Source organism: Neomonachus schauinslandi, chromosome 4, assembly GCF_002201575.2.
Source record: "Neomonachus schauinslandi chromosome 4, ASM220157v2, whole genome shotgun sequence".
Classification (NCBI taxonomy): Eukaryota; Metazoa; Chordata; class Mammalia; order Carnivora; family Phocidae; genus Neomonachus; species Neomonachus schauinslandi.
Window position 1 is genome coordinate 80,762,972 of NC_058406.1, and position 25,850 is coordinate 80,788,821.

General features: G+C 35.3%; 1 protein-coding gene across 1 annotated transcript in view; it reads right to left on the reverse strand.

Moving 5' to 3' along the window:
- DPYD (dihydropyrimidine dehydrogenase) overlaps positions 1 to 25,850 on the reverse strand; it is a 799,188-nt gene that overhangs the window by 432,486 nt on the left and 340,852 nt on the right. Inside the window, 2 exon segments of the mRNA XM_021690256.2 lie at positions 12,999 to 13,168; positions 15,348 to 15,455. Coding sequence (XP_021545931.1) covers positions 12,999 to 13,168; positions 15,348 to 15,455 — 278 coding nt within the window.

The window sequence follows — 25,850 nt, forward strand, 5'->3', positions numbered from 1 at the left end:
TTTACTTTTGAGGGCCTAAAAACTACACGCCGTTAAGAACATGAAGAAACTGTATTTTAATATATCCTCAGTTCACATCATAATTTTCCATATAGCTTGTACTTAAATATTCAGTATTTATGCCAACTATGTGAGAGTGCACAGATGTTGAGGAGTGTGAACAGTGGCCCCCACAAAGATTACTCTGAAATTCTACTTTTGAAACTTGATATGTTCTATATTCTCTAAAACATGTAAGACTAGGCAATTGGGCAGCAAACATAAATCATACCACTTCTTGGTATTTTGCTATTAAATAGCTATTTTTCATTTTATGCAAGAGATGGAAAAACTTTTAAAGGAAAGATAGGAAGATATCACTTTAACATATGTATTTACTTGGAAAGTATTGATCTTATATTGGGAAAAGAGGAGCTGAGATGATAAGATTTTTTTTTTGAGATGATAAGATTTATCTCAGTCAATAGGGAATTTTAGGAAAATGAGAATTCAAAGTAAGTAAAGTCATGTGTCAAATGAAATATTCTTTGAGTTATTTGTGGACAATAGAGGAATTTACTTTCACTATTTAAGAAATCTAACAAGACAAAAATAACAATAATAGATGCTTACATAGCAGGCATTCTTTTTTTTTCTTTTTTCTTTTTTCTTTTTTTTTAAAGAGAGAGAGAGAGAAGCCAGGGGAGGGGCAGAGGGAGAGAGAGAAAGAATCCTAAGCAGGCTCCACACTTAGTGTGAAGCGAGACGTGGGGCTTGACATGGGGCTTGATCTCAGGACCCTGAGATCATGACCTGAGCCACAAATCAAGAGTTGATGCTTAACTGACTGAGCCACCGAGGAGCCACCATAGCAGGTATTCTTTTACATACTTTACATATGGTTCATTTTAATTTTCAGAGAGAAGATATATTATGATACCTATATATTATTATTATTATTATTATTATTATTATTAGGTATTAAGCTTTAAACTAATGTTTTCTCCTTATTGTGGCTCAAAAAGCCAGAAACATACTGGGTATCATGATTTATAGCTTTAGCACCCAACCTCAGGCACTCTGCTGCTTGCTGTCCTCACAACTAATCCCAGGTGGGAAGAAGCATTATTTCCTTGCTAAGAAGAGAAACTGAGGCTCAGAGAAACCAAAGATATATTAAGGGATGACAAAGTTTAGCTAAAATCCTGATATGGCTAAACAAAATCCTGGGTGATATTCATTAATGTCCAAGACAGCAATTATATATATTTGAAAGAATAAGACTTCGGTTCTAGTTATGGAATCTCAAAAACAAGGCTAATTAGACTAGGAAAGGATCTAGTCTAAAGGATCTAGTCAACCAAGGGGCTGGCTTGAGAAAGACTGCCCTCATTGGGAAGAAGAGATTCAAGCTTCCTATTCTAAGTAAGTTTAGAAGTACAATAAAATCATGAAATATAGTGACCAAGGGATGGACTTATGAACTCAATATTGTAAACAAATTAATGGCAACTCCTTGAATCCAGAGAAAGTGTAAGCTCAGAACAAAGAAGTACTAGTTCATACAGTGGATAGTAAGGACATATAACACAAAATCTCAAGATACAAAAGTGAAAAATTAAAATAGAATTTAAATAAATTTATTTGTTAGACAGTAAATTCCTTCATAAAACTCTTTAAGTACAGAAAGAATATCTTATTTAATTTGCTATCCCCAGGGTCGAGCAGTGATATTCAAATATTTAACAAATGATGAATATAAGCATATGAATGGTCAAACAGATGCCTGACAAATCAGAATATACTCTAGCCAATATGCCACATGGAAGGACATCAAGTGAATTTTAGCCTTATCAAAATGACTAGCACACAGTAGACTTTGAATAACATTTTGTTTACCAAGATGAATGACTAATGAAAACTTGGAGGACATTCAAGTTAATGAAAGGACAATCAACTAGTAGTATATGGAGTCAATGGCTACTAAACACCCAATCCAAAGCACGTAACACTGGGCATGCAGAAGATATGCTACCCGAACCATAGCATCCTATTTTGTGAGGTTGAAATAAAAAGTAAGTGATGTTCTTTCTCAGCTGTCAGTGACACTGCCATGACAAAATGATGGGCCAGACTGACCAGTGGTCTAACCTCATGCAGTGGGTCTTAATATTTTACTGTTTAAATTAATCAGTCTTCTGTGCTAAGTAGTTCACAGATGTCAGTGTCAGTGCTTTTTAATACCTAATGTTTGTTAATAATCACTAATAATCAGCAACTCTGTAGTTCTGGCACATGAACACTTCTGTTCATGGCACACATATTTATTTATTTGTTTGATGGTGCCTGTTCTCATGAGGGACAACTGGTACATCAAGAAAACATACAAACCTCTCTTGTCCTTATCTTCACCAATAATTACCCAAGGGACTGAAGGAGAAACATCTATAAGGTTCCATTTTGGAGGCTCAATAAACCAAACTGTTACTTTCTTTTCACACCGTATAAGGAAAGTAAGAAAAACCTCCTTAGCTTTGATTTTTATCTCCATATTCAGGGAAGATACGTGGTTGATGCTGAGTGAAATAAAAATAGAGTGCTATCGCATGCAGTAATGATGATCATTTTAATGATTAACTTTATGTAATGTGATGATTTGGTCTGATTAATATTACAGGCATCATACTGTGGAAATTATGAAACAACTTAATTTACTATAATTAAAAGCATGATGTCAACTCATTTTTAGATTGCATATAGGCAAAGTAAGCATAGGTTATAAACTATAATGAGACTCAAACCCAGCATACATTAAATTCTAATATACAAAGTTTGAGAAATAATATGAAGAAACAATATTCTTTGTAAAGATTACTCTTGAATAGCTAGATATTTAACAAGTTGTCAATTCTATATGAACATGAGGACCTCAGAGATGGAATTTCAAATCAAAGTTTGGTAGTCTGCTTTGGTCAGTGATAATCCTGAAAAATATTATCTTTTATTTCATCACTGCTAAATTATTGCATATACCACAAACATTCATAACCACACAATAAGAGTTCCATTCATCTGTAAATTTACCAAACATTTATTAAGTACCTTTTTGTTAAAAAAAAAAAAAATGGTGCTAGGTGCTGTAGCTAATAAAATAATCCCTGCTTTCAAAACTTTCACAGAGGCAGACAACTCCGCAATCATATTCAGTGTGATAACACGTATAAACACAGTGTGCACTAATGGCATATAAAAAGGAATTCTGCACAGCAGTAGTGCAGGTCAAGAAAGGGAAGCCTGGAAAAGGTACTGTATGAACTAATCTTGAAGGATGGGTAGGAAGTAATTACTGGAAAGGAATTAGTTACTGGGAAATTATAGTACACAGTAGATTATTTCCCTTAGGTGAGGAAAGAGGTAGGAGGGTAAAGGAGTTTATTTCAACAAAGAAAGAAGGAAAGATACCTGGTTAAATCCCCTTGTAAACGTGCTACTGGGAAACAGATTATCAATCAGCATTCACAAGTGGGAGAGCCCTTATCTGTGGCATGATTTTGGCAATATATACCCGCTAGTCTAGGACAGCTATGGTAAGAACAAAACAAAACAAAAAAACCTGGCAATTGAAACTGTGGAAAGAGCTAAGATGTCCATTGACAGATGAATGGATAAAGAAGATGTGGTATATATATATACAACGGAATATTATGCAGCCATCAAAAGGAATGAGATCTTGCCATTTGCAACGACGTGGATGGAACTGGAGGATATTATGTTGAGCAAAATAAGTCAAACAGAGAAAGACATGTATCATATGACCTCACTGATATGAGGAATTCTTAATTGCAGGAAACAAACTGAGGGTTGCTGGAGTGGGGGGTGGGGTGGGAGGGAGGGGGTGGCTGGGTGATAGACACTGGGGAGGGTATGTGCTCTGGTAAGCGCTGTGAATTGTGCAAGACTGTTGAATCTCAGACCCGTACCTCTGAAACAAATAATGCAATATATGTTAAGAAAAAAAAAAAGAAGAAGAAGAAGGTAGCAGGAGGGGAAGAATGAAGGGGGGGGGAATCGGAGGGGTAGACGAACCATGAGAGACGATGGACTCTGAAAAACAAACTGAGCATTCTAGAGGGGAGGGGGGTGGGAGGATGGGTTAGCCTGGTGATGGGTATTGAGGAGGGCACATTCTGCATGGAGCACTGGGTGTTATGCACAAACAATGAATCATGGAACACTACATCTAAAACTTATGATGTAATGTATGGGGATTAACATAAGAATAAAAAACAAAAAACAAAAAACCTGGCAATTGGATTTATTGGGTATGGATTTCTTAAAGAGTCATATAAACTATGCAACTGAGTATAAACTGGAGATATTTTATAGTTGAATCAGCTTCCTTTTGTGTAAGTGATGGGGCTACTGATGTTATTTAGAGACCCCACATTAATCTGGGTTGAAGTACATCTTGATACACCAACGTGGGACCTGGGAAACCGTGTTGGTGGTCCTGCACTTCTCCTTGTTTACCCCATACTTCATGTTTACTTATATCCTTGAACTTGTTAAGAAAGCCTGATGCAGGTTATATCTCTCATTTGTGTGGGTCTGATTTCACTATCCAATCTTCTGGTGAATTTGGTTACCGAGGAGATGAAGGAAGATCAAGAAAGAGGCAGTAAATTCTGCCTACCCACTCTTGATCTCATCTTCCTTAATTTACTAAACAGTTCTTAACCCATTTTGTACTTTTTAGTTTATATAGACTCACAGTCAGTGGGGGAAAGCAGAACAATTCTGATAGGTTTACTACTCTCTAGGCTATATAAGCTAAATCGGCAATTATTCTTTGGCAAAAAAAAGTTTGCTGAAACCACAAGTTAAGGTTCCTTTTAGCCTACTATGATGTATATAGGCTTTGGATTTTTTTTTTTTCACCTTAAGCTTTTAGAACTGAAGAATCTTGAACAGAAAGAAACATTTTTCCATGTGAGAGTTGTATAACACAGTGGATACAGTTGCCCCTTAACTATTTTATTGTGACACTATTGAACTGCAAAAACCAGAAGCAATGCATGGGATAATTTAGGGGCTTAAATGTTTTTGCAGAGGCATCACAAAATACATTTTTTTCTAACAAAAAGAGTGTATTTTATTTCCTTTTTTAAAGATTTTATTTATTTATTAGAGAGAGAGGGGGAGAGAGAAAGAGTGCCAGCATGAGGGGCGGAGGGGCAGAGGGAGAAACCGACTCCCCGCTGAGCAGGGAGGCTGACTCAGGGCTCAATCCTAGGACCCCAAGATCACGACCTGAGCCAAAGGCAGATGCTTAACTGACTGAACCACCCAGGCTCCCCAAGAAGAGTGTATTTTTAAATATTACTCACGATTGACGACATTTTCTTAAATCTGACTAGCTCTTACACTCCTCATCTTAGATTTTGCTGCAGTCAAGCATTCCCAGCTGCTATCAGAGTATCTCACAAAATTATCTTCTGCATAACTTTGGTGCCTTTGCAGTATCTTCTTCAATCTTGAAATCCCTCTTTATATAAATTCTGTTCAAACAAGGATCCTCTCTTATCTTCTAATCCTGAGTCTATAAATGTTTATTAATTTTTTACCTTTTATATTACTTGGTTATAGTTTCTTTCTTTTTTTAAATTCTGTAGCTATCTTTTAAAAGACTAAAGACCAGGAACAATGAGTTTTTTTTCAATCTACTTTTAATGTTAGGTTGATATTGTAATGTGATATATTTTAAAACTTTAAAAAAATTACTTATTTAAAAGCTATCAGTAGTAATTTTGAGGTGTATGTATGTGTATATGTATAAATTATATATTTTGAATATTTCATTTTCATTTAAAGTCTTCCTATAAGATTTTCAATGCCCAGAATATATTATTCAACACAATTCACTGATTTGAAGCTTTGGATCAAGCACTGTTCTATACTTTGAATCACATAGAAGTTGAATGAACCAATCCATTTGTAGGAGCTTGCATTTTAATTTGTGGGATGAGTATAAAGTAATAACTACCCTATGTGACAAGTGCTATTATACAGGAAGCTTAAAGAGCTGTAAGATCTCACAGGAGGGAGAGGTTAATTAGGAGGAAACTAAGGAAGCCATCAAAGAAAAAATGACATTTGGAGCAGGCCTTGAAGGATGAGTTCACCTTTTTAAAAGAAAAAACTTTAAAAAATGATAATTATTTGTTTTTACATTAATTTATGCATGTTTTTCATTTATATTTATCTCTTGGATTTTGTGCCTGACCAACATGCATATTTTTAAAGTTACCCAAATTACTTTTTAATATTTTCAATGTATAAGACAAGAAAAGAAGATACTGGAAAACTGAGAGGAATATTCCTAATGGGAGAAGGGCTTCTAGCTCTCACATAAAAATTAATAGAGTAATAACACATTGCCATGTAATAAAGGTTGATAGTGACTTGATAACAACAGAAATGTTCCCTGCTAATGAATTTATGTTTACATATGTATATCCACACATATAGATATGTATACACATAAATACATATATACATATGAATCATAAACAATTGTTAAACCTTTTTAAAAGATATATAGGTTTCAGCTCTACAGATATTCCTCATCAACATAATGTAGTCACCATCCTCCCCTTGGAATTATTGAAAATAGTTAAGCTTGTAAAGTATATAATCTTGGATAAGCATGGGCTTCTGTTGGCTCCTGGACTATTTACAGGTTTTTTGTTTGTTTTTTGTTTTGTTTTTATTTTTGTTTTTGGTCCTACTCACCATCTGAATTATTCGCATGCAGGGTAGAATCCTGACAACTTCAGCTGCCAGTTTCTTTGATATCATGTCTTGAATGCAGCAGATTTTACCTTACCAACTGATTGGGGATACATTAACTGCAACTTGTTTCAAGTGTAATATTTCTAGATAGGGCCAAATTTTTCAGTACAGAGTTGCTGTCATTCCATGAGGAGACAGAGCCCTCCTGTCCAGATCCCTCATCATTCATATATCTTTCTCTCGATGTTCAAAATATAGACTCGGGGCATAGAAAAAGCTTTCAGAAGCATATAATTAGAAGAGTAATTTTACAGATGGGCATTCTCAGACTAGGGTATATAACGTCGAACCAACTTCTCCAACTTTCAGTTAAAACGTTTTCAACCATTCCATTCTACTTTCTCATGTGACACTGAATTTTCACACTTTTCAAAAATGTAAACACAGATTCTTGGAACATCATTCCCATGCCATCATGAAAGTATTCAGGTATACCTAATATCTTTGTGCCAGGGGAGCCCTTAGCTGCCACTAATTAGCTCTGTGTGCTGGGGGCAATTGTGTGTGTTTATTTATTTGTTTGTGTGCAGGTATCTTCATATTGCCAATCATGTTAACAGGTTCTGATTACTTTCTGTGAAGAATACCAACTTAAATGATGTGCAGGTGCCAAATGTTGAAGAGCTGCTATAAGCATCACCCTTTGTAAGTAAAATTAAATTTGTCAGCATATAGAGGTTATTTTCTAAAAACAGTCCCAGGTTCATATTTCTTATAATTAAATAAAAACTAGAAACTAGCATTACTTACTGGTAGGAAAATGAATGTTTAGCCAGCAAGATGTAGGTTATGAAAGTATCAATGGATGTAACTCAAACATCATTTGCTTTTTGTTTTGTTTTGTTTTCTTCAGGTTTTATTTATTTGAGAGAGAGAGAGAGAAAGCGAGAGAGAGCATGAGCAGGGGGAGGGACAGAGGGAGAGGGAGATGCAGGCTCCCGACTGAGCACGGAGCCCGACCCCGGGGCTCGATCCCACGACCCTGAGATCACGACCTGAGCCGAAGGTAGAAGCTCAACCGACTGAGCCACCCAAGCACCCCTTAAACATCATTTGGTATTAAAAACGTCTGAGAGGAGGCCTATAGATTGTGCCACATACAGGATCTATTATGGGGTATGCTGTATGGTATCAGAAGGAGTCAATTAAAAGGCACATTCTTTCACATGAAAATCTATTATTTCCCCCAAAAAAGAAAATGTATTATTTCAGAGTTGCAGTAACAAAGAAATTTTTCACTAACCGACTAGGCAATCTGGTGCTGTTATTTTTATTATTGAAATAATAAAGTAGCATCAATTATCAAAACAGTTGACCCTTTGAATAGCTCAAATATGGGGAAACAGGCACATCAAAGGTAAATCAGTTAATATTTTGGCAAATGAATAGGGGGAAGCCAAAGGGCACTGGAGAGTGCTATAGAGAGCCCATTTAAAATATGGCAGAATTAAAGATCTATCATGTTTTGCTGATACTGGGAAATTAAACATGTGAACAACAGATTCTTAAAATTTGTGTGTGGGATTGTACTGTTAAAATAATTTTGTACCATATTCTCCTCAGTAATAATTAATAAGAACTACAAAGTCCTTCCCCAACCTTATCCTTTAAATTTATCTACTCAAGCAAGTCTGTTGAGTCCTGACCTTCATGCCTCCTTTTAGGGATTCCCAACTGCCTAAAGCATTCTTGCAGTTCTATCTGATCTGTCAACAGCTTTTAATACCAGCATTTTGGGGGATTCTGTTATCCTGTGAAATTTAATCTCACCTATTTAAGCTTGCAGAAAGTACTGGAGGGAATTATTAACAGATTTTCCCTCATCTTCTTAGAGGATAGTGCTGAGTGATTGGCTGGTTTCCCTAAGGACCCATAGCTGAGAAGCGCTAGTTTGTCAGTAGCATCCTATTTAGCATGTGTGTGAGGCCACAAGGGAGACTGGAAGACATTTGGAATCAGAATTACATCAATATGCTGATGACGCCTCCATATCTTCGTTTCATCAAACCTGTATCCCGTAGCATTAATGCTTTCTTAACTAAGATGGAAAGTGCCCCAAAACAGCACACTGCTTATGGCTCTAATTAGACAGCTGGAAACTACATTGATGATACATAAGAGCAGTGGATCAGCAGTCTCAGCATCACCAGGAAACTTGTTAAAAATGCAAATTCTCAGGCCCCTCCCAGACCTACTGAATCAGAAACTCTGGGACCAAGGCCCAGCAAGCTGTGTTTAACAAGCCCTCCAGGTGACTTTGATGCATATTAAAGTTTGAGAACATCTGCATTCGAAAAATGGGATGTGGGTGTCACTGCTGAATCTACTGGGTGTTGCCTCCTAATTTAGTAGATTAAAGCATTTCCGGATCCAATCACACTGTTCTTTGTTACTAACCATGCAACGTTAAACTTAACTGGCTTTTATTTTTTTTTATTTTTTTATTTTTTAAAGATTTTATTTATTTATTTGACAGAGAGAGACACAGTGAGAGAGGGAACACGAGCAGGGGGAGTGGGAGAGGGAGAAGCAGGCTTCCCGCTGAGCAGGGAGCCCGATGTGGGGCTCGATCCCAGTGCCCTGGGATCATGACCTGAGCCGAAGGCAGACGCTTAACGACTGAGCCACCCAGGCTCCCCTTAACTGGCTTTTATAATAATTCATATTTGTCACGAAAAGATGAGAGAACTTTATATCGTTCTGCATTCCCTCCCTCGAAAACCATCTGAGAATTAGACTGACGCTTTGCATATATGCATGCTGACTGACATGCTTACCAGTGAGGACCTTAACCAACAAAAAAATCACATTATTCCCAAATTCCATCCAAGAGCTCAAACCATTAAACAACACACATATGTGAGAAAAACCCTAAATATCCATTTTTGTCATTCTTCATTGACTTTAAAGAAACCAAACGTAGTTGCAGTTTGAATGTATTAGGGGTAGAAAGCATGGGAGGAATAGGAGACATACAGAGAAATTGGGTTTGATATTAAATTTTTCATATTGGTTATCATTTTTTCCTAGAATATATTCTCTCAAAATCCTGTCTTGATATTGAACTTCCTCCTGACTTTCCAGTTTCATAAGTGTTAGTGCTGTCATGTCATGGGCCCACTTTTGATGTGCCAAAACCAAGTAATGGACATGAGGCATTAATACCAGAACCTCTGGAAATTCTGAAAGCCCCGAATCCTAAGAAAGCACAGGCATTGGCCAAAAACCCAGCCCTAAAACCTATGCATATTCTGATAATGTATTACATGTTATTCCTTCTCTCACGCTGAGGAATTTTGCCTAAAATTACCAAATGAACCTTCAAAAGTCTATTACTGTAACACTGATCTAACCTGGAAAGTATTAGTTTTTTGTTTTTTTTAAAAGATTTTATTTATTTGAGAGAGAGAGAGAGGGAGGGAGGGGCAAGGGGAGAGGGGAAGAGGGAAAGAGGGAATCTAAAGAAGACTCCCCAGTGAGCGCAGAGCCCCATGCAGGGGCTCTCACAACCCTGAGATCCTGACCTGAGCCGAAATCAAGAGTCTGACCCTTAACTGATTGAGCCACTCAGGTGCCCCAAAAGTATTAGCTCTCTTAATGCCAGAAGCCCTGATGCCAATTCCCTCCAGAAAACATTCATTTCACAATTCTTTGCTGAACACTTTATATGTGGCACCACTGTGCTAGGCAGGGGGAAGAAACAAAGGAACCAAGAGAGCTGACCATGGCCCCTGTTCTTATGGAGCTTAGTCAAGTAGTTTTAAGATCATATAAAAAATTTGGTTTCTTGTAAGCCAATAATAAACATCCAAATATTTGTTTTATGGTTTTAATTAGGCCCCAGATCCACTTGAATTCTACTAAGCTGCACTGCAGATGGGTGACCTGTTGTTCCACAGACCCATTGTTTTTCGACAGTTTGGAAACCATGGCTCAGCCCAGTGAACTCTGGCCTTAGGACCTGCTGATCTTTTCCATCCTGTAAGCCAGTCCCATTGGCTAATAGCCTACTCTTTCAATTAGCCCCTGGCAGCCTCCCTGCTTCTGACCCAAACCTCTTTAGTTAACTTTCAACAGAGCAGTCCTTTTAAAAATTTAACTCAGATCTTGGTGCTTCTCTGCTCAAAACAGTCCAGTGGTTTCCTCTCTCACACAAAAAAACGAAAGGCCTTATGAATGCCTACAAGACCTCACCCAGTGTGCCACAAACTGTCTTCTCTTACACTGTGCCAGTCACACTGACTTAGGTTTTTTATATTCCTAGAAGTTTAACAGCCTTCTTCAATTGCCTTGCCTGGAATGTTTGGCCCCAGATGTCTACATTCTCTCACTGTCTTCATTTCTCTGCCCCAAAGTCACCTTATTAGAGAGGTCTTCCTGGCCTATCTCATTTACAATGGCAAATCCTGCCACTTCTTCTACCACACCCTCACCCCAAATACATATGCCTTATACTCCTATATTCATTAACTTTTCTCCATAGCACTAATCACCTTTCAATATACTATTTATATGATAGTTAATTTGTTTGATCATCAAGTGTCTTCCCTCAGTAGGGAAGCTGTATAATTTTAATATTAATTAAATAATAATGATATAATTTTAGTATTAAAATTGCCAAGACAATGCCTGGTACACAATGGATGCTCAATATATATAGGTTGATTAAATCAATAAATCAATAAATCAATAAATAAGTAACGAATGTCTACTTCTACCCTTTCAAGTAATTACCTGGTCTCATTCTTTGTGTGTGTTCTACTGAGGGCAGAAGAAATAGTCATCACTCATTTCTAGTTACTACCGTTAATGGAAGATGACTATGAGATTAAGTATAAAGTAACTTGCCATTTCCATCCGGGGTCATCGTCCCTTCCAATTCTAAAGGTGTAGCTTTTATAATGAAAACTTCTTTGATATTGGAATCAGAAGAAAAAGATTTAAAATATTTAGTTCAAAACACGTGTCAACTATTTATTCTTTGCTGAGGCCCTGTGCTATGCATGGAGATACACAGATGAACAAAAATTAGCTCCTGTCCTCTTTTATCTTAGGCAAGTCATTTAATTCCAGGATGGATGTTTTCTTTTTATTTGTAACATAATGAAATCTCACTAATTGATGTTACAGATTGCACTCCAGAAAAAAAAACAAACTCCCAAAATGATATGACCATGTCCACCTTGGATTTTGGAAAAAAGTCTGAATGGGTATAATAGATAAAAGAAAGCCCAGAGAATAAAGTTGACATCTGAAACCCAGCCACGAACCAGTGGTGACTCTGATATCTTAGTGAGATTAATCTGTAATGTGGTTAATCTACATGTGACAAATTACCAATTGACTACAGGTATAATTTTTACCTGGTATAGAGACTCCAAATATATTAAGGCATTCTAAAGCAAATCAAATTCATAATACTGATTTGGATAAAATGCACAATTTATCCTTCTATAAACACATTTTGTTCTTGTTCTCATAACTAATATCCTTTATAAGGCATTATCTTCCTCTAATAGCATTAAAATTTGAGAAGTCCATGGTATGTGTACCCAGCCGATGCCTCACCCAAGATTAGTCACCAGTCACTTGTAAGAATGAAATCATTTTAAATCTGTCACTTTTAGTAAGTTAACTCATTATTAATTCTAAATAATGCTTACATGGAACTCTTTAAAAAAATAATAAATGGCAATCTCTTTGTTCTATTGGTTTCACATCAGAATGAATTGACTTTAAGTATGACCAAGGCATATGACTTTGAATGCAGCTTGTAGAGAATTCCAAATGTCTCTAATTACCACATTCTCCTAATATCCTACATTTTGTGATGAATACCTATTGTTTATGAAATGAAGACTTAGCACCTTCCACTGTTACTAGTTAAATACATTTCAAAGATACTAACACTAAGAATAAGAAGCACTTAGTGTTGACAAAGATTTCTCATTTTATCCAACTAAAGTATTATAAAATAACTTTCTTTTACTTTGAATGTCTGAATTAGGGGAAAAAAAAGAAAAAACATGGGTAGCCCAGAAATTTTTAAATTTGCATTTCACAACTTCAAGAACATTCTAACGATTTAACTAGGAGGCTGCACATTAACAGTTTCATCTAAAATCTGTTGCATTACAGCTCCATATTTTCTGATGGTTCCATTTTACCTCCTCGGGGACAGCTCTTATATTAACAAAGCCTTTTCTGAAGACGATGAACACGCGGCGGGCTCCACAACATAAAGCGGATGTTGCACAGTCGAAAGCAGTGTCTCCAGCTCCGAGTACGATCACGACTCCCCGTATCGATGGCAATGGAGAGTGACAGGCGCACATTCCTGAATGATGAAAGGAAAACCCCATTTTCAAGTAGAGAAACCATTTCTGCATGACAGCTCAAAAGATACTTGTACTCAAAGCAGTGTAAAATTGCATCTTGCAGTTTTCGAGGATGGAGTGTCACTATCAAATTATTCTGCTTCATTGAAAGACAGTTTTATTCCCATTTTAAAAATATGCTCATATATGTAATTTCATAGTCACTACCTTTAGCTTCTTTTTTCTTCTAGAAGGATCGCTACAACATATTTTGAAGAGTTTAGGTCATAACAAACTGGAATCAATCAATTAAAACACGCTTTGTCAAAGTCATGATATGTATTTTTAACTTGCTGTCATTAAATTTCTGTTTGTTAGAAGGAAAAAAAGTGATCTTTATCATCTGGGTTAACATAATGGACAGCATTTCATGAAAATACTTTATTTAGATATTATTTTATAGGATTTCTAACATATAGCCCTGCTATATATTAAATTTAGGAAACACTGAAAATTTGTGTGCCGATTAAGTGCTTTCTATGTAACGGGAGAATTTTTAACAACTATTTTCCTGAAATAGTAAAAATGAACTTTCTCCCCTTTACAGTTTTTCCCTGGTTTTCTTTGTAAAATAGAGCTATAAAAGAAATACGACTCTTTGTTTGTTTAAGATTGTATTTATTTATTTAACAGAGAGAGAGCACAAGTAGACAGAGCTGCAGGCAGAGGGAGGGGGAGAAGCAGACTCCCTGCCAAGCAGGGAACCCGATGTGGGACTCGATCCCAGGACCCCAGGATCATGACCTGAGCCGGAGGCAGATGCTTAACAACTGAGCCACCCAGGGGCCCCAAGAAATATGACTTTCTAAGTGTCCATTTCTCAAGGACATATATATGAAGACTTGATGTCCATAAAAAGATTCTTGTAAAAAAGTAAGATGCAGGTTTCTCTATGTGTTAGGTATACCTGTGTTATCAGATTCAGTAAAATTATTGATAAGATAAATTACTATAAATCAAATGGCACCACGGGCAGCATAGGCCTATAATCTCAATAAGTGTAATCATCCTGCTTGGAAGAGTGCATTTGGGATTACATAACTGGCCCTCTGTAATTCTCAAAAATATGTTATATGTACTATGATCTTCCTTAGAAAGGGTTGCAGGTACAGAAGCATCCCCTTCTCCTGGGAGGAGGAAGGTGGAGATGGTATACATGTTTAGCTGTAAACTTCTGCAGAACGACCTAATTGAGAATAAAGAAATTTGCTTATCTTTTTAAATTGTAGGATAAAATGTAAGCTTTTATTTTTTCACATGCAATTACATGTAGAATAGCTGAAGTTTAAGACTAAAAATATATGTTTAAAGGATTTAGATGATATGGGTTTAGAGACTATATTATAGTCTTTATTACTAAGACTGACTCTCATACAACCAAAGCATAGGACTGGTTTAGCTTCTGGTTGCTCCTCTTGGGCTGCCTGAAGTGATAGTACACAGAGACTACATACTAGTGTGTCTATCAAAGTGCTTTCCCTCAACTTCGTAAATCTGCTGTTCAGCAAGAAACTGGCTCTTTCTGCCTGCTTAGACACAAATGATGTAAGATATGTGAAAATTTGTCCTACTTTAAAATTTAAAAAATACATATATAATGTAAAATAGTTCCTAAACTGAAGTTCCTGCTATTTCTTTTAAGAACATCTTCCAATCAGGGCACCTGGGTGGCTCAGTCAGTTAAGCGTCTGCCTTCGGCTCAGGTCATGATCTTAGGGTCCTGGGATCGAGCCCCATGTTGGGCTCCCTGCTCAGCGGGGAGCCTGCTTCTCCCTCTCCCTCTGCTGCTCCCCCTGCTTGTGCTCTCTCTCTCTGTCAAATAAATAAATTAAATCTTAAAAAAAAAAAAGAACATCTTCCAATGTTTGTTTAAGACTCTTACTCTGAAGCAATTTTACATGATGCAGTGTAGACCTCTATATGACAGAGTGGAAAACTCCTTAGAATGATGTTTGATTGGAAGAATGAACAAGTGGATGATCCTGGAAAATGATTACATCATACTTGTTTTTAAATTTATGTTCGGTGTAGCAAAAGTGATTTGAGATCTGAACAGTGTCCTCCTGAGCCTGGATTTAATATAAATTTATAATACATAAACAACATAGGTAATGTTAGGAGTACAAAACAATGTTATACCTGCTTTACTGCTTTTGGCTACAAGTGGCAAAAAGTCTTTGGATGTGTAAAATCCATGGTTCTGCGTCAGGTCTTTGAAGATATGGTTTTTATTAGGGTCTGGCAAACCTAAGTAATAAAAAGGTATAAAATCTCATTAGCAGAAGAAGGGATTTTTCCTACTGTATATTTTTAAAAAGTAGAAAGCTGAGATCATTAAAATAATGTGGTTCTGAGAGGAAAAAAAATCTATAAGCAAATCAACATAAAAATGTATATAACACATTGTTACAGACCTCAGTGTATACCTTTACTATATAACTAAGCACACATAATAAATCATATATCCAAGTACACATATAGGTATACAGAAACATGGATACATACATATATGCATGTACATATAGTGTTTAAGGGAAAATCAGGTTATATTATTTCCTCATGTCATAAATAAAAGTAAGTTTCTAATGTATTAGAGTGCTAAATATAAAAAAAAATCACAAAACTAAAACACAATATGGATACATATGTATCTAGTTCCTGAATATGACAGATCATTCTAAGAAAAAAATAAACAAAAAAACTTGAAAGAAAAAGATGTATTTTACTAAAAAAATAAGCTACTTGTTTAGCCAGACTAATATTTTAACAAATTAAAGAATGGATAACAAAATTGGAATAATGAAGAATATAAATAGCTTTTAAGCACCAAAATTTTAAATACATAGTAATTTAGGAACTGTAATTTAAAACAATGAAATATGATTTCCTGTCTATTAAGAAGTAAAGGCTTTAAGAAAATTAGACTACATGGCAAGGGTGAAAATGGGACTTATCTTACTCTTTTGATGCAAATACACATTGGTGCTCAATTTCTAGAAAGTAGTTTTGAATCTATACTAAGGAAACACTAAGACACGCAAATGAAGTTTTAATGAGTAAAAATGGTCAATGCAAAGAGAGAGAGAAAGAATGAAGGAAAACCAAAATGCCAATAAAATGAATAAATGAGATTTACTTTAAAAAAGACAAAAAGCAACAGAACACAATGCACCCATTAAAATGAACATTTGAAAAATATGGTATTGGACTGTAGTCAAAATACAGTATTAAATGAACTAGCAGGATACAAAACTCTGTATAATATGATTCAAGTTTCATAAAATCTGAATGGTGATCATTCCTGGTTGTGGGACTGTGGCTAATGTATTTTTTTCATTATTTCTTTATTTTCCAAAATTTCTACAACATGCATGCATCAACCATATAATTAGGAAATAATTGCCAAAATTTTGAAAAGAAAATGAATAGCAGTCTAGTTTTTTTTTTTCAAAGTATAAACAAAGCAAATCTGACAGCAATCACCCCACCACAGAAAAGTGTAGAATTAATTCATCTCAGTTCCATAAACACAGGGGAAATTTTATAGTTTAACTTTATTTACTTCCCCAAACTCTGGGTTATTCTAGAGGTAAAATTTCATTTTATTGTTAAATGAAGAGCAATGGGTAGTGTTGGTGGACACCTAGAGTAATAAGAATGGCCAAGAATGACTTTCTCATATGTGATAAGGTAGGTACCATATCTGATCTGAAAGCTGAAGGTGCTTGTGGATAGAGTGAGTGTGTAACCAGCAATAGACCACTTTGTTCCTTCAAATTAAATCATTTTTCTTCCTTGTCCAGCATTCCTTCCTCCCAAAGATTTGCCCTTTGCTCATAGATTATTAGTTTAAGATCACTTATCATTAAAATTATTTTATTTATCTAGGAAGGTTAGGCAAGTCATTTGATTTACCTTTGCTTTGGTGGCTTTTTTTTTTAAAGTTTTTATTTAAATTCCAGTTAGTTAACATACAGTGCTTTGGCTTCTTTATAAACGAAATGAGATAAGACTGTTTCCTCATTTTCTGACATAAAGGATTACTCCTTGGGTATATTTATAACACGGAAACTATTACATAAATGTGTGGTTATTTATATAATTCTTTTAGAAAGACTAGGATAAGCAATGGTTATGGTTACATAAAAATAGCTGTATGTACTTGAAGACTCTAATAACAAAACAATTTTTCTTGAAAGCTTTAAAAGATGACTATAGTTTTAGCTACACCTGATTAGTTTAACCAACATATATATATGCTACATATCGAAATTTATATAAGGACCTGTCTCCCCTCTTACATATACTACTAAATTATAGAGATAGCATATGTTCTATAGCACTTCATTTTCCTGTAAAACACACACACACACACACACACACACACACACACGAAAAACAATGTGAAGTGCTGTGCAATTTCAAGGAAATATGATAAACAAAAATCTTTAAAGCAGATCAAAACAAAGCACAGAAAATGTACGTGGCAGATAAAAGTTCTGGGGCGCCTGGGTGGCTCAGTTGGTTAAGCGACTGCCTTCGGCTCAGGTCGTGATCCTGGAGTCCCGGGATCAAGTCCCGCATCAGGCTCCCTGCTCGGCGGGGAGTCTGCTTCTCCCTCTGACCCTCCTCCCTCTCATACTCTCTGTCTCTCATTCTCTCTCTCTCAAAATAAATAAATAAAATCTTTAAAAAAAAAAAGTTCTGAATTTACTGTCAATAAGGTTTAAAATCCTCCCTTTACTAACTCCTAATCTGAGCTTTTTTCACTACTTGCCATGGTTAAGACAGAGAGGGAAATTTACATCTGTGATTATTTTCTATAGAGCCATTGCTAAAATAACTTTTCTAAAGAAATGCAAGGCATTCTTATTGAATACACCACCGGATCCATGGAGAAAACTTTTCCTATCATGCAAGGATTATTTCACAAGAAAAAGGCTTTGGTAAAATTTAAATTCATTTTTTCACTTGGATCAAGAGACTGACAAGGACAACTGAATTTCCTGCGCTTTTACCCCATTCTGCATTTATCACTCTAATGAATTTAACATTTACTGGATCAGATTCTTTCTGTAAATGTTCAGGAGGGCACCAGTTAGATGTTCTGACTTATAGATAATGACTTAAGGAGAGGAAAAAATGAGCCAGAAACTGGATAGGATCATTATGTTATTCCTGCAGCCTCTTTAGCTGCACCTTTTAAAGTCCCAAGGTCCATGGAGCTCTTCTCTCCGACCTGGGTGACAGGTCATCCCTTATGACCTAGGACAACACATCTGAAGCCCTCCTCACAGACTGGTAGTCCAGTCCAGCTGGCAAAAGTACCCTAGAGTCTGCTAACCATGATGCTGTGGGGTGATTAAGAGCAGGACCTTTATCATTAGCCACACTTTGGTGTGAGGTCTTCCTCTCGCATTTACCAGCTCTGTGATCTTGTGGGAGTGCCAGTGATTATATGTACTTAGCTAGACTATCAAATGATCTGATCAAGCACTAATCTACGTATCACTCTGAAGGCATTTTGTAAATATTGTTAACATCTATAATCAGTTGACTTTAAGTAAAGGAGACAAACTTGATCATGTGGGTAGGCCTCATCCAATCAGTGGCAAGGCCTTAAGAATAAACCTGAAGTTTCCCTGAGGAAGGAGAAATCCTGCCTGCTGGCCCAGCCCATAGATTTCGAATTTGCCAGCTTCCACAATTACATAAGCCAACTTCTTGAAATAAATTCTATAATAGGATATATCTATATCTATAGATCTCCTAATGATTCTGCTAGGGACAACAATTACATGTCTCTCATTGATGTGAGATTTAAAGGAATCTATCTATCTATCTATCTATATCTATCTATCTATATCTATCTATCCATCCGTCCATCCATCTATATTAAGCATTGAGACCTAAAACATAATGTTCACTAAACATTAGCTATTAATATTAAGATAGATTTATTTATTCTGTAGTTTATCAATTCTCCCAAATTTCACATCTTACGGCAAGGAAAGAATAGAGTTTAAAGTATTAAACCTTAGCAAATTTAAACAAAGTGCTACAAAAAAAGAAAAATGAAGCAATCGTAAGTGAAATATGAAAGATAATGAAACTTGCAAATACCCATCTATCAAAGGAAGATTTCCGTGAGAGTAGGTGGCATATTAATAAATAAGGTATGTGTCTCTATCAGAATGATTTCAAAATGACACTGAAATGACTTTTTAATTCACCTTTCAGTGGGAAGAAGGAGGTTTATGAATAAAGAAGAATTGACAAAGATTTGACAAACAAAACAGCTCAGCTTAATAGATGTACAGTGTTCTCTGTCTTTCAAGAAGGCCAGAGAGTTTCTTTGTTCCCCTAGAGTAGTTACTGAAGTTTTTGGTGTTTCAGCATATATTTATACAAAGGAACACCACCTTAAGAACTATTGCAAAATGATAATTTTCAGCTTCTCCTAAAATAAATTTAAAAAATTCTGCTTATATTACAGAAAGTCTACTTTACCATATGTTGATTATTTAGATTACACATTTAGATTTAGTTACTGTTCCAGATGCCTGGCATATAGGTAGTTTTTACATATTAACTCATTTAATTCTCAAAACAATCCTTTAAGACAACAAACATTATTTTCCGCATTTTCGATATGAAGAAACTGAGACACATATAGGTTAAGTAACTTTGCCAGCAGTCAGAGAACAAGTAGCAGTACCAATTTCTAACCTGGATATTCTGGTTATAGAGTCTATGCATTAACTTCAAAATGCTGCCTTTTCCATATAAAATGTTATAATTGAGCCCTGTTATAACGTGATGTTACTTAACAAGTGATATCTAAATCATTTAACAGATATGCATTAAATGCTTCACTGTGAGGCTACAGATGTGCACACAAACAGAATGTGTCTGTGGCCAGGTTCCAATCTAGTCGTAGAGAAAAGACAGGCTGCTTCTCTAGGCTGTATCTTTGTTTTGTGATTATTTTCTCTAGTACAATTCCTTTTTGAATTGTTTTCCTTCTTAAGCGCATTCCTCTTGGGTATTTGCTGGTTATTTTTCAATATTTGATATTCTTTGAAATATGTATCTCTGCTTTGTTTCCAAAGCACCTCTCTCTGGAACAACTACAGAATAAATAACAGCAGTGTACATAATAAATTTTTGTGCTCATATTAAGTTCTGCACAACTTCAATTAACATTAATAGGATATTAAATATTCTGTTTTGTGTTATCATCTAGTAAGTAATAGAAGAGAAATAAGCTTTTAAGGCTGAGTCTTCACAGGTATGGTATGACCGACATGTTTAAGAATTCCCCAGAGTTTATAATGTCTGCCTGTGTTACTTCACTGGCTCACTTATTTGGTGTTAATTGAATGGAGCAAGCATTCCTGTGATGCCTCTCATTCTTGCTGGCATCCATTTTCATGGGAAAAACAGTGATCAGATACACCTACCACTAGAGACAGCCTCATGAATCCCACAGACATAGAAGCCCGAACACTGAGAGACTGCCCCAAGTTCCTGGCAAAGCACTGTGATTACAGGAATGGGCTTACAGAAATGGGTAGAGGGCATACCAAACTCTCTACGGGTATATCAATTATTGTTATTCTACACTAGTGCTTGGTCGGTAAGAAGATGTTAGTAGACAAATAAAATCCCACTGATTAGGTCACTATTCACAAGTGGCTGAAAACAGCAAAATGTGTCTGATGGCAAATGTCCTAAGTTTTTCACTTCTCCAAGTTTTTCACTTCACTATCTGAGATTTCACTTTTCTTCTCACAGAAGGAAGCATGTTGTGTGCTCACAGTCCTCATTTCCTAAGCCTCCTTTGGGGAATGGTGCTGCATGAGGAAGAACATTAAAATGTGCAGACCACACATGGATTCATTAAACAAAGTCTCAGTGAGGGACACCAAGCTATCTACCACAGCCATCCATCCATGTCTTTGTAAAAGAAATGTGCCTGTGTAAACACTGCTTTTCTTTATTTTTGTTTATTAAACCTTTTAAAAAAATCTTAGTGCCAATTGACTTATTTCTAACATTACTGGTAAACAGAGTATGCGAACAAGAGCAAAACCTCTAAAGTCAGCCTTCCTGCATTAAAATTCTAGTTTTAGCACTTACTAGCTATTATGACCTTGGGCCAGTAAATTACTCTTTCTGGGCAGCAGCAGTCTCATCACAGTACTGTTAGGAGAATAAAATGAATACAAATGTGAAGCTCTTTGCATGGATGTGAAATGGTTCCTTTTATTTGCACTCTCTCCCTACAAAAAAGCTTTTGTTTGATATAATAAAATGATACATTTGGATAGACATAAATTAAATGTTCACCTAATCCATGATATGCACAATTAATATTATTACACATTTAAGTGGTCAGTGTTGGGCAGATTGGTATCAGAGTCCATAAAACTTAGCAACCTTGGCTAGAATAAAAGACTGTGGCGGCCAAACCAGGGTGTTCTGACTTCATTCATTGTACAGACTACAATGGACTCAAACCATAGGTGCTTCAGGGCCAGGAAAGTAGCAAGATTAAGACCCTCTCATGTTTAATTTGGCATTCAAATGGGAGCAGTTAGAGTAACATCAGGCTTCCAAGAGCACTGACCTAGGAGTCTGAAGAATTGGGTTCTAGTTTCATTATTTCCCCTTTCTAGCTGTACTTGTATAAAATTACTTAATACGATGGCTCTCAAATTCCTTGATTTTAGAATGAAAATGACCTTGCCTGATGTATAGAGTTGTTCTGAAAATTAGGTAGAAAAGCGCACATAAAAGCACTCCAGTAAATCTAAAACACCACTGAAATGTAAGTCATTCTTACTGTCTTGGGTAAAGTATAAAAACCATGGAAAATAAAGACTCACATGATAAAAAGATTCATAGTAAATACTTCCAAAAACAGAAGCTATTACAATTAATCATAAAAAGACACTTAAATGGCTGTATATAAGATGTGAATATAGGAATAAAATAATAAATATATCTATTTATGGATATACATATGTATCTGGATGTGTTTCTATACTTATTAGAAAAGGTAAACTAGTCTTATATCAAGCCCAAACTGTTGGGATTACAACATGGAAGTAAAACACTCCTTTCAAGGACCTAAGCATTCCAGAATTCCACAATGGATTATAAAGTTTTTCATCTGCACTTAAAGATCACCTTTATGATTCGAAGGATTTATATCTTATTTCCAAGGGACAACAGTGCCATATGGGTTATCATTGTAGGATCTATATATTGACTAGAAAGAGAACAGATCAATGATGGCCTATTGTGCTCCTTTTCTCAATAAAACTCCCCATCTTTTCCCCAACGCCCCACTGTAAATACATTTAGTTCAGACTGAATTCAGAAAGAATGGAGTGATTCAATATAACACATATGAAATCAGATCACCATGCATCACAATAGTGTTCATTTCATTGATTTTTCAAATCCCCATTAAACATCTGTTTCGTGTAACTGCTGTCTAGTTTCTCTCTCAATGTGACCACATGCCTTAATCGTGTGTATCACACAATCGGTTAGAGCATAACAAGATGAAGACTGAAAAAAATGTTATGAATGAAGTCACCATCTCAAATCATATTTTTTCCCATTACATATGGTATTTTTCTATACGGACACATGTAACAGATAATGAAATCCAGAAGCAGGAGAAGGACTGAGCACTCATACAATTTTGAAAATCTGATAGATGCTGAATTACGGTCTTCTTTTGTATTAATTTATAAAACAGTAAATTTTAAAAAGCACTAGAGAAGAGAATGAAATAACCAAAGATGATGCTTCCTACAATGTTGTTATAGAGGTACTTCATTTCATTTTTATGACTTCATGTAGAAGATATACACATGTTCTATCACACCAATGAGATCAATTCAAATAACTTCATATTAGAACTGAATACCAGGCTCCAACTCAGAGTAGTATTTATGGGTGAAAAACAATATAAATATATTAAGAAAGTAATGTATTCACAAGTGCAATACATATGAAATAAACTGATTCTAAGTAGTTAAAATCTTTCTAGAGAACTTTTTTAACCTGTCATAAAATATCCAGCAATTTCATATAACAAAATGTGATTATGGTTCACTGGGCCTTTTGGTCTCATACTTTTTGTTCCCTTTATACATTTGGAATAAAATAGAGAAGAGAGGTTATTTTAATTGATAAAATAATGCCCAAGAATTCAAAAACGGACAAAACAACCTTGGATATGTTTTACTTTCCTGACAAATAATTCTTATACTCAGGATCCATCTTATCCATTGTTCTTTTTATATAAAGGGACATATGCAACAACCAAACCAACAAAATATTAGACCAAAAAAAAAGAGTATTTTTCTTTATACTTTTGTGACATTACAATTTTCTTATAATTAGCAGAAATTATTTTAGTAATTAAAATTTAATTTTAATATAAACAAGATCTCGTTAAAAGCTCTCTTCTAGAAAAGATACATTAATGTAATTTCCTATTTCTGTCACCAAATTCCACCTATCACTTTGATTTTTGGTATTATTTATTAAACTGTGCTTTATCTTTTGGGCCTCTTTCTCTTTATTTCCTTCCCTTCTCTTTTCTGTTTCTCACTCTCATTTGGCTTTTGCTATAAAACAATTTCCTTAAATTTTAATCTTCACATCACGAAGTAAGGGTAATGGAAAAAAAAAAAAAAAAAAACTCAAAAATATGCCTCAGGCAAAGGTTTTTTCCTTAATGATTGGAATTCTTAGATGTCTTAGGAAATTACTATTTAGGACTATGTAAGTATACTTTATTCCAAAGTAAAGAAATCATTAATAATAAAATACTAAAAAGAAACAGTTATATTACAAAATAAATCTACCAGGCTTACAAAGAAAACAAATTTGCAACAGCCACCTGCTGTGGAGATGAGGCAGTAATCTCAACAGCAGGAAATAAAAGGGAAGAGAGGAGAAAAATACAAAAGCACAGACATTAAAAAAGTAATTAAAACACTTATCTCCATCGACATACATAACGAAAAAAACCCTCCACCAACCACCTAAAAACATACTCTATTGAACTGCACAGCAGGAAATAGCATTAAAGCTGCCACCATAAACACACATTCTGGAGAAGGGAGAAGACCCCTTTAAAAATGTAATCTCAAAAGTATTACTAATGTGTTAATCACCAGTAAAGGTGCCACACATTCATTGTATTGTATTAGTTACTTTCTCAAAGGTATTTATAAAAATTCTACTTCTACATTTTTTTAATTCAAATAAATTCTTAAATACAGGCACTGGGAGCCTCTTTATTTGTAATTGTTCTAGCGTATTTACAATTATATTGTGACGCCAAGGTATTCTGTATCGAAAGCTTTAATAATTTTTAACATAACATGCATTTAGATGATGCAGTTAAACTGTTTCCTTTAAAGCCAAACAAATCTTTGCTATATTACCAGAATAAAATGAGCTGAAACATAATGCAAGCGGCAGGGTTATGGATTAAACCTGAAATGAAAGCTAAGAATCATTTTGAGTTACCCAAATATGCTCTTGCCTTCAGAGCTCTGCAAATGAAACAATGCAAGCCTGAGGAAGCAAGTGGCAGGCTTTAAAATAAGGACCACACACTAAATGTGCTTGGTGACTCTCAGCTGCTGGAACTTGGTTTTTGGGTCCCTGTGATTCTCCCCAGGCAAGTCTGTGAAACAACGGAGAGCTGCTTGGGTCCAAATCAGAAGACCTGGAATGGACTCCTAATCCTGTAATTTATCATTATTAGGTCTAAATTCATGCCCAAATTGTTAAACCACAACTTTTCCATCTCTAAAATCAGAAGAGTTACAAAAATGTATTTCTCTAAAGAACTGTTATGTGGACAAGTAAGCATAATATAGCTCTATGCTGTCAAAAAAACTTAATTTTACAAGTAGAAAATGCAATTCACAATCATACATATTGGTTATACTACTATATAATTTTTTTTATCTTGCAATGATTCTCATACCTCAGAGTCATTTGACTTTAATTATGCATTTTCCTCTTACACACAAGTAATACATTTCTGTGCAAACTTATTTTCTTACTCTGAATCACTACTGTAATTCTGTAAATTTTACAAGAAAATACTTATGTCAAAACACTTTTTTGAAGAAACGTGTATGATGTAAGAAAAGTAAAATTACTTCCATCCTTAACATAATTGTACTATATTTAGTATTTCTAACATGTTGCTGAGTAAGAGTCTCAAAATTAGAATGCTTTTCTAGGAATTCAGGAAATTCCATGAAGTAATTACTCTCCAAAAGACTTGATGGATAGAAATGGTCAATCATTTCAGAAATATGTGGTTGACCTCAAACCTCAGTTTGTTCATCCACAAAATAGGGAGATAATCTAGAAATGGAGTTCTGAACATTGCCTGAATTTCTTAAGAAAACCAAGACAATCAAAAAAGTACATTTTTGTATATGTGTTATAGAGGAGGAAGAATTTTTCCTTAACCTGTCTAGTTCTTCTAGCTGGTCTATTCACTAAATTGACATAAGACAGATTAACAGGAGAAAAACAAACTCAATCACATACATACAGGAAACCTCCCCCACCCCCCCCTCCCCCCAC